Source organism: Trachurus japonicus, chromosome 7 (genome assembly GCF_045865225.1).
Source record: "Trachurus japonicus isolate A0001 chromosome 7, Traja_1.0".
Taxonomy (NCBI): domain Eukaryota; kingdom Metazoa; phylum Chordata; class Actinopteri; order Carangiformes; family Carangidae; genus Trachurus; species Trachurus japonicus.
In genome coordinates this window covers 13,645,734-13,656,239 of record NC_140913.1, presented here as the reverse complement: position 1 = coordinate 13,656,239, position 10,506 = coordinate 13,645,734, and the positions used below count along the sequence as shown (strand labels likewise).

The following is a 10,506-nucleotide window of genomic DNA, read 5'->3' as shown; positions in this document are numbered from 1 at the left end:
TCGATCAAAGTCTGTAGCACTGATCTAATTGGTCTGATTCTTTAACATTGTGATTATTTGCTGATTAAAATGCTCTAGTTCAAACAAATGCACAAAGCTTGGATTCATATTCAAATCTTTTATTTTGTGCTGTTTGCCCTGATCACTCTCCGTCCCCCAGACTCACTCCAACAAACTCCCTATAGCACAAAGCCCATGTTGTTTTACATTTTATTAATAGCAACATCAGAGTACTAAATGTACAGAGGACGAATCCAATGAGAATCGCATTTACAGTGCTTGCAAATACAGAGCTTAGTAGTACAAGAGTAACCAAATCAAAGTCACCTGGAAATCGAAACGTTTACCAATAACTACAAAAGGAAGAGATGTGGTTCATAAGACACAAATTAAAAGTTATACAACATTTAGCTGTCACAGAGACAGACTGGAGTCCCTTTTGTGGAGGTGTGTGTGTGTGTGTGTGTGTGTGTGTTTTTGTGTATGTGTGTGAGCACGTTTATGTGTGTGTGTGTATGTGTGCATGTGTTTGTATATACTATAGTCATAGGTCTTATACAAAAGTTAACAGAGGTACTCATTGATATATTAAACACAAATATAAAAAGTTTAAGAGTCACAAAGTACAAACTCTTCATTTTTATGGCGACAACACAACTCGAGTCAGGTTCTTTCATGGTAGATATGAATTGTGATTGTAAGTCAGCTTCAATGAACAAACCACTGTGTGTCCCCATGTGAAACCCCCCACCCCACATCCCCACCCCTCCCAGAAAACAGAAAACAAATCCTACACTACTTCCTCACCCCCTAAAATTGACAGTGTATGCATGATACTTACTGTAGGTTAAATTTTTTTTAAATGTAATTTCATTTATTTTACCTCTTTTGACTAATTTTTGATTTTAAGGAACAACCAGCCACAGATAATTTCCCACCCTATTCTTGGTTCTGAAGGCATCGCATGGACTCCAAAGGTCCTCCATGCAAATCACATACATGCCGCTATGGCAGATTTGGGTCACACAGCTCGTCTCCATCTTGCAGAGGGATTATGGGAGATTTGAGATGCTGCAAAGAGTTGTTTTTTCCTCTTCTTCAGTTTTTTTTTTCAAGTCTTTGACTGTATTGATAAGCACCGACAGTGCCTTAGCTCTTGTGAATAGAAAAGTAAAAACATGACCCGAGAGGAGAGTCGGAGCCCTCCGCTTTAGATACAGTAAGCGCACAGTACGTGATTTTTCCGGGACAATGAGGAGAAGCAGAGTGAGGAGCTACAGTTTTCTGATGGCTAAAAAAAAATGGATTCAGTGAAATACATATCAGTAAAGATCGACGTTGTCCTTTCCTCTGAGCTTAGCTTTTTTTTTTTGATTATTACCAAACCAAATATATTCCTCTTCCTGCTGAGTTTCACTACTTGTTTTTCTCTTTCAAATTAATATCACAACCACGTTAGCGTCAGTGGCAGCTGTGAGAGATGTGTCCATGCTGAACACCCCTGCTTGGACAGGGTCGATTCATTGATTCCTCTCCACCCCCACGTAAATGTTTCAGAATGAAAGCGGAAGAGAAAACAAACCTCGGCCTTGGAGACGTTCAGTCAGCATCTCATTCAAACAACACGTATGTCAATAAGTTCCACTCTGTACGTCTGACATGCAAACAGGAATCACGGTTCCTGCAAACGAGCAAGCGAGCGGCGCCGCACATCCTTCATCCTGACAGGAAAAGCCTTCGCTGATTGATAGCTTGTTTGTGCTGAAGGGAGTGCAGGGTTTTGGCGGGTTGCTGAAGAGACGGAAAACTGGGAGCCGCAAAATATTCATTCGTTGTGAAAAAGGCATGTCAAGTCTTTGGTGCAACACCCCGCCACCCCCCCAGAAAACTACCCCCACCCCACTTTTGCCTTTTTCCATCTGATGTTTCCTGAATAGAATCTGACCAGGAATGATTTTCCCACCTCGTAGCTCAAACACTCATCAGCTTTTCCTGAAATATCAACTGAAAAGGCAAAGACAGCAGTAAAGGCATCTCCTCACACATCAGTTTGATTTCAGACAGAGGTAAAAGGAAGGAGGCTGACGTTCACCGATGTTTCCTAATATACATCATCGCTGCAGGTTACATTTTTCCTTGTCTCAAGGTCCTTCACAAATGCAAAGTGTATTGCTTTTAGCAAGCAGCGCCCTGTGGCTTTTACTGAGGGCCGCTAACAATGCAAACAAGCTGTTCAAGGCTAACGCAAGTAAAAGCATAGAAGCCTCTTTTTTTTATCACCACAGTCTAAAACACGGAGTGGAATTCAAAATGTCAAAGTTTCTCTAAGATAAATGATGTGATTTTAGGAGAGAATCAGAAATCAGACTCACAAAGCCGGTGTCAGCTCAGTTCAATGAACAGATTCAATGGCGTCACACTGATCTTTCACAATTATCAGTGCAGGGACTTGGCGACTACCCTCTGCAGCCCGGATTTCACTGTGAGAGCTTCAAGGATAATTCAGGTTTAGTTGTTTTAATTCAGCATAAGTCATTTCAGTCATTGTAGCTCTGAGGCCGAACTGTATACTGTAGGCTACATGCTCAAAACTACAGTGCTAATGTTAAACATATGCAGGCTAGTGCGAAATGGGTGTTTTCTATCTTGATTCATCCCATCTCCAACACTGAATCATTATGTATCAGTCAAATGAGTTTGTTTACATCAGATCTTCTGTAGATAGATGCAGTAAGCTTTTCTGTAACAGAACAGATATTAACTTTTCCAACAATCAGGAAACATGTTGCCATGGCTACACCGAGTTAAACTGTGGCTTCAACTTGAACCCTGTTTTTTTCAAGTGAACTGAAAGATTTGATCTATGTGACATTCCTGACAGCTGTCACTGATGGCTGACTGAGGAGCTTCTTCCTCCCTGGTTTCTCAGCAGATGTAGCTACAGATGTTTGTCTGCAGTGATGTTAACATGTGTTTAACGACTTGTTAAATAACGTTATTCATCTGATTTGATTTGGAAATGAATAAACTTTCAAATTAAAAAAAAGGATGGAGACTCCTGGTGTTAAACTGCTGATGCTGCTAACGTGGCTAACATCCAAATTAACCAGAATTATCCTTTGAAAACTTTTAACATAACTGTGTTTAGTCTGATCTTGGCTTTTTTGTAGCAGGCTGATTTAGCAGTTCCTTTAAAAAAAAAAAAGAAGAAAACCCAGATAAAACTGTGTTGGAAATTCAGAGGCTGCGTCCTTCAGAAGAAACATTAGAGACCGACTGTCACTATGTTACAGTTAGACCATCCTATTTTCAAGGCTCTTTTAAATGCATCCTTCTGGTCCTGGATCCAATAGGTGGAGCTTCTGTTCCTCAACATATCTATATATTCAATGCACTCCAATAATGAAATCAAATAATGCCAACAGAGAGCCTGAGGACCTTAAAACATCATTTCAGTTCAGCCTTCGCCCTCTGAAGAACGCCGCCCTGAGCAGAGACACAGCTGTGGAGAACTTCAAGCCGTCGCCCTGATCATTACATTACTGTATGCTCATATATGCAAATATTAGTTTCTGCTAGCCGTTACAGTGAAAGTGAAAAAAGTCAAACACGTTGTGGGGCAGTTGTAGCAACAATGAGAAACATGAGAAATGAATGCAACCCAGTGTAGATCAAGTTTAGTTGGTTTCTTGGCAGCTACTGTTGGCGATGGAGAGTTCATGTAGAGATGACGTTTAAGAACCGCAGGTCGTTGGTTTTCCAGCCAACCAATCAACACACAGCAGAGCCCGAGGTTCCATCACAGCTACTCCTCCTCCTCCGACCGCTCGGCACCGTTTCCTTCACACATACCGTCTGGAAATCTGAACTATTGCAGCGTCTACTGAAGTATTATACTGGTTAGCTAAAGATATAATACAAGTACTGCTTGAAAGTGCAGGTAGGAAGCTTGGCACAAGGTTAGTTTTGTGTTTTGAAAGAAATACCGTAGTTACACATGTAAACAAAGACACTATCCCCGACCTAGCTGAAACCTCCCCAAAAACGGGAGAGGCCTTGAAAAATAGAACACACCTGTACACAAATAGAAGCAAATATATAGAAAATACATTTACACGTGTATAATATACAGTAAGTTTTTGTAACCCTCTGACTAGTAAGATAACACTCTTCATTCAAAAAAATATATGTTATGTCAAAGAAGTAACTCCGGAGCCTGACGCGCACGTGAGGCTGGACTGGTATATGGACTGGTCATTCATGAGAGTTGGTTTTCATGTTGCGAATGGGCAAAAGCAAGAGTTTTGCACCACAGTGTTTTATCCTGGGCCATCTCGGCACCTCCTGAATGGCTCACATTTTCTGATGCAGGTCTACATGTTCTGATATAAACTGTCTGCTTGATTTCTTTTTGAGGAAGCAAGTACGAGCCTAAAAACCACCCACCTCCACGAATCATCGCCGGAGCTCCACTATCGACACGCAATAAAACCCCACCTCTTTTAATCTGTACATATTGCTGTCTGCAGCCAGAAACATTTACAATTACAGAATTGTATTTTGTGCTTTTTTTTCTTCTTTTTTACAAACCTACAGCACAATACAAGGTAGATCCAGAGGCGGCTTCCTCGAAAGCTTCGAAGCACAGAGGTAATCCGTCTGTCAGAGCTTGAGGTTGATAATGAAATTATTGGTGCAAGAGAAGCTCTTAGGAGAGCTCCACCCTCCTCCCTGACCACGGAGGTCCCTCACCTTGACTTAAGAGATAGTTTAAACCAATTTGGCAGCGGCTGACTGGCTTATCATAATCCCCTTGCTTCAACAATACACTGATGGAGTGTTTTCGTTATTTGAAAGAACAAAATTAAAGTTTCTCCCAGGTTATATTTCATCCGTTCGCTCCGCTTTCTTTGTGCACGTATTGTGATTCGTGCCCAACCCCCTGAAAGTCTCATAATACACTGAGGTTTGCGTGGATCTGGCTCTGGAGAGAGTCGATAAACCCCATCAGTCAGGAGATTCCTCTCCACTTTACATCCTGCATTTAAACACATGATGCCCATCGTCTTGGTCCCGAGGGTGGAACCCGTCTGCAGCAGCTCTGTCACAGCTCCATCCTGCTCAGTATCAGCTCCTAAACCCCCACACTCCTCTCACTATGATTCAGACTTTTAGGTTTCACAGATAATTTGTCAGAAGTGAACCAATCTGGGCGTCGGGAGGGGGATATTCATTTCCTATCTGTGGAGGGGATTCATTTTTCAATCTCTTTCCTATTTATGCAAATTATCACATGAATTATTTGAATGCGAAGCTCCAATTGAATCTATTCCACCCTGTTAAGTGTTGCAGCTCAGATGTGAATCACAACCAGTCATTAGAACTGATCCCAAACAGCTGCTGAGACTCGGAGCAACACGTCGTGTGCAAAGGAGCTCGACAGACCTGAGGCAGTGTGAATGTCCTGTCCAGCTCCGAGCAGTGTGTCGCCGCTGCCCCTCCTCCATCCGCACCTCAGTTTTCTGCAGTGAAGCTTTTCATGTGTTTTCTCATTTCTTATTATTAACTATTAACGCAAATTTGTTTTCCAATATTATCCGATGAGCAGTTGGAGCAGACATTGGTTCATCTTGCACCAGGTTCAGATTTTTCTGTTCAGGTGGGAGTGGATTTTATTAACAGTGGTGAATCCCAGATGCTGCAGACCTCCACTGTTGGGGCTGTGGCAGACTCTACTGTGTAAAAAAATAGACCTAACTATTCTGTTTTTAAAATGGGACTTGTAGAAACAATGTTTTAAAATCAACTTTTCAATAAAGCATATACCGTTTCTATTTTTTGTTTTTTTTAACCCCCCACCCCCCACTCGTCTTTTCTTTTCTCTAATATAATAGTGCTTCATATAAATATCATTAAGACTCTTTTGCAACACATTTCTTAGAACTATTTCAAAACATATTCAAATACACTTGTAGCATTTTTTAACGTTCACATTTCTTAAAAAAAAAAAAAATCAAAACAAAACCAAAAAAAAGATAAGAAAAAAAAAGAAAAGAAAGAATGCAGTTGGAGTCATTACAGGGTTAATATAGCGCTCTTTGTCCAGTCCATCAGTTGTAGTTGAAATGTCCTTCTATCCAGGTTGTGGCACATAGTGGCATTATTGGCACATTGTTCATAAATACAGTTCATCCTCCACCCGCAGCAGCTCCTTGGGTTCCTCTGTCACGTGTCCAGTGTTTGTTTCTAGTGACGACACAGTCTTCGTCCCTCACGTCCTGTAAATATACCTATATATAATCTATATCTAAATGACTGTACGTTTCCTGGAAATATGGAGTCGGCAGCGCGGCGGCTGCTCTGCTCATCATCTCTAGAAAAATAAATATCTTCACCAGTGTCCAAAGAGTGATCACACTACTTTACAAAAAGAAGCTGTTTTGTGTGTTTCTTGATTCCAACTGGATCCTGTGGAGATGCGGAAAAACAAAAACAAATACAAATCACAATTGTCCCTCATTGTGAAGAGGAAAACAATCACTGTAACACTGTTGGGATTTCTGAAAGCTAGCCTAGTTTCCACTGTTTTTTAGGAGGGGAGGGAAGGGAGAAGGAGTGGTATCCAGCTCTGGCCTGAAAAACATGTGACCTGGTGCCTTTCTCAAGCCAGATGAAAGGCAGTAATGAGAATCAGTCATTCTGCTGTTACGTCCCCATACTGTAAGCCTGAGAAATACATTATGTCTGTGCAGATAATAAGGAATCTTATGTCTTTTAAGACAACAGCACAGGGAGCTGGCTGTGGACTGACTGAGACTAATGTATGTCCAGACAATGGAGGGGCACTGTCCTCTCAGTACGCTACCTGCAGGCAATCTATTCCTTTTAAAATCTGGGTCAATAGCAGACGATACACCTCCCCCCGGGCTTCTAGCAACACTGTGGGACCAGAGCATGTGCTTAACTTTCACGCTTTGAATTTCAAATGCAGGCCGTTCTGGCATACATTAGCCGTGCATAGAAATGTGTCAGAAGTCAAGCGAAAGTGCTTCTATACTCTGAAATGTTCAAAACAATGTGCTGTTCATGTAAGAATGAGAGGGGCCGTATAAATATTAATGAGAATGTTTCAGATATGAGGAGTGAAATCATTAACTGTGAGCATATAGTTTATTAATACTGATACATAATTAGTCTCTTATCTCGATGACAGACCTCTGATAATGTGCTGGAGTGGATTTCTAAGCCCTTTTTCATGGCTGCACATGAGATAGAAAGGAGCGTAATCGTGTCACAAATAACAAACATATGCCAAGTTCCCGCTCTATTCCCAAAGTGGGGCAGCATCACCACAGGGATGGAGGTGGCCACAGCTCAGATGCCGATTTGCGATGGGGGACAAAGTGGCACAGTACCCACCAAAGTGTGATTTCAGGGAGTCTCCTCCACCCACAGGAAGTGAACAAGGCCTTCAGCTCGTCAACAAGAGATCTCGAACCATTTCTCTGACACGAAGGCCACAGGAATGAGTTGTCGTTCGGTGGGGGAGGGCCTGCACAGCAACACACAACACGTTAGAATACATGCAGTTTGATCTGAGACTTCTTAGACTGAAATAATCACACAATGATGCCTCCACTTCCTGTAGGGAGCTCCCTCCATCACTTCAAACCAATCGGATTGGACTGAGAATTATTGTTTCAAATCGAAGGAGAATGAAAAGAAATGATAGTGAAATGATAGCTGTGTGTCATTCCCTGATCTCTCTCCCTACCTGTCTGTCCTATCCAATAAATCCTAAAACACCCCAAAAATAACCTAAAAATTACATCTTCAAAAATAAGTGTGAAGAAACAAAAACTCCCACCCCATGTCACGAAAATCATTGGTTGTAATTTAATTGTTTGTTAACACCCATATAAGTCAAACACTACCACCTTTGCGTCAACCACTTTCACAGAAGAACAACATAAACTATATTTAATGTCAAATAACCAAATGAATAAATAAATACATGAAAACACCTGGTGATTGTCACTCAAAATACGGACACTTTTTCTTTTTGGATTTCCCCCTCAAATTAGAACCTCCCTGAATAATTTTTTTTGAACATTTCTTGATGTAGGTTATCCGATTTTTGGCCTTGAACATTATTTGTTTGGCACAGACAATGTTCAAGGCCAAATATAATCTGTAAATTTGAATAATTTTGTCAAATTTTGACTAGTAATGGATCAGTATGATCCTGATGGCCAGTCTTATGAATGACCCATATTGCAGAATAGATAGTGTATATAATGAACTTTGGACCCTACTCCGGATGGATTTTCCTGCTCTTCCTGTCACTCTCCTACAGCGTTTGGATACACAGAGCGAGTGAGACCACGGCGGCCCCTGCAGCGCCAGATGACTGTTGTTGTGATTCACTCAGACAGTAAACACTTTACCAAGCGTATTGTCACAAGTGGTAGTTTAACCCGACAACTGGTTGAGATTTCTGTATAAAACACACCTGCCCTGTGAGTGAAGAGGAACAAGAGGGACACAACTTCATCCTCACATGGAGACACAAATTCAACACTGAGCCTTCAGTCTTCAGCCTCTTCTGTGGTGGAGGCGGCACACTAACGTACAATTTTCTCAAATACGGATCTATTCTGCCGATACTGAGATGCTGTTTATACTGTAAAGACTTCACATCAATAAACTTTATCATTACACAACAACCAAAATGACTGGTGGCTCGAGAATGCAGCATTCAGGGAGCTCTGCACGGCATTAAACCCTCACACTGAAACTAATTCTAGTTCAATATCATGTGTATCATCTGTTTGCATTATCATCTTATTCATTGCTTTATAATTTCACGCTCAAATTATCAGAAAATTTCTACCTTTTATTAAAAAAAATCATTAGGAAGAGCAGTCTACATTGATTTAATAACACAAACTGAATTGATGAGGAGCCTTTGTTCAATAACACTTGGGTCATTAGACTCTAATGACTTGATAATACCAGAAATGACAATATCAAAGGGCCTAGGTTGGGTTTCATCACTACTGCTGCTCCAAAACAAAGGACTTTCATTCTAATGAAAACTATACACAGCAACAGATCAAACATTAAAAGAAAGGGAACTTCTGGAAATCACATACATTATTTAAACTATATTTTTGTATTTTTTCATCCAGCATCTGGATGGATACACCAGAGTTGCAAAATGCTGTTGATCCACTGATACCATGAGTGCAGTTTAATCATTTGAGGGTTTTTTTTTTTTTTTTTTAATCACAGTGGCTGCTGCTGGTAGGTTTACTACCTACTACACCTCCCCACTGGGGTCTCGAAGTTAATGCGATAATAAACATGTTCATCCAAATTCCTTTAATCAAATGATCTGTTATATTGACCTTTGAACCCTAGTTTAAATCAGTTGCTGGAACTGAATCAGCTGTAGTCTCAAGCTAAATCCTCTCATGGAGCCGTCATGTTGTTATTGGAGCAAAGTTTTTCATGCCAAACACAGAAAGGCCTTTGAGGGTTACTGGACAATATTTGTCATAGGTTTTGGTTAATATATAGCCAAATAAAGTTAGATTTGCAAGTATCATTTACAACACTTGAAAAATATTCCTTCAAGGTTCATTTTGATCAAATAAAAAAGGTGCGACTAATTAGCGATTAATCACGATTTACTATGGACATGCATGGGATTAAGCGCAATTAAATATTTTAATTGATTAACAGCCCTGGTAGGAACAATGCCGTCCTCCCATATTGGCAGGGACATGTCCCAAACATCCTTCTGATGTATTCTTGTGTATGTCTGTGTACCTGTTTCCATTGTAAGCAGTCTTGTAGACAGGCGTCTGCTGGATCATCTCGTCGGTGTAGATGGGCACAGCCGTCCGGACACACTCGTGCGAGCACTGCAGGCTGTCGTTGTAGGCAGTGAAGATGTCCACCTTGCTGGGCACCCGGGCAGGGGTGAAGTCCGTCAGGTTTTGGCAGCTCTCTTCCTGCTGGTGGATCTTGCGCTGATGGCTATTGTGTCGACCATTTCCCGACTGTGCACAGCTACAAAAACACGCACCAAAGACAAGAAACAAACATAAAATCATACCTTGTACCTCTGACAGTCTGCAGAGATAACAATGAGAGGAAACGTAAAGGAATCTTTCCTACCAGTTTTTAAGGACGAGTGTTGTGATCAAGGCTGCGATAACCATAATGAGAGACACAGTGATTGTAATTATCTGGTGAACTGCCAAACCTGCACAGAGACAGAAACAAACACAGAAGCAGAGAGTTACAGTCGGGCCGTGGAGGAAAGGTTGTTCAGAGTCGCTGCACTTTTATTTCTGAATTCACCTCAGCTCACCAAGGTGTCACAGGCTGCTCATGCAGTTAAAAAGAACAGGATGACAACACGGAGCAGTTCTACTCTTCAGTAACTATTGATGACACTGCCGTGAAAAATTTAAGAGTCATATAAATTATTCCATT

General features: G+C 41.1%; 1 protein-coding gene across 1 annotated transcript in view; it reads right to left on the bottom strand.

Annotated features, from left to right (window-relative positions):
- Nucleotides 1-6,233: 6,233 nt before the first annotated feature.
- Nucleotides 6,234-10,506, bottom strand: part of ajap1 (adherens junctions associated protein 1) — a 55,275-nt gene continuing 51,002 nt past the window's right edge. The window contains exons 3-6 of the mRNA XM_085781357.1: nt 10,186-10,273; nt 9,835-10,077; nt 7,420-7,552; nt 6,234-6,468 (exon numbers count right to left, since the gene is read on the bottom strand). Coding sequence (XP_085637483.1) covers nt 7,480-7,552; nt 9,835-10,077; nt 10,186-10,273 — 404 coding nt within the window. The 3' untranslated portion in view covers nt 6,234-6,468; nt 7,420-7,479. The remainder of the gene's footprint in view (nt 6,469-7,419; nt 7,553-9,834; nt 10,078-10,185; nt 10,274-10,506) is intronic.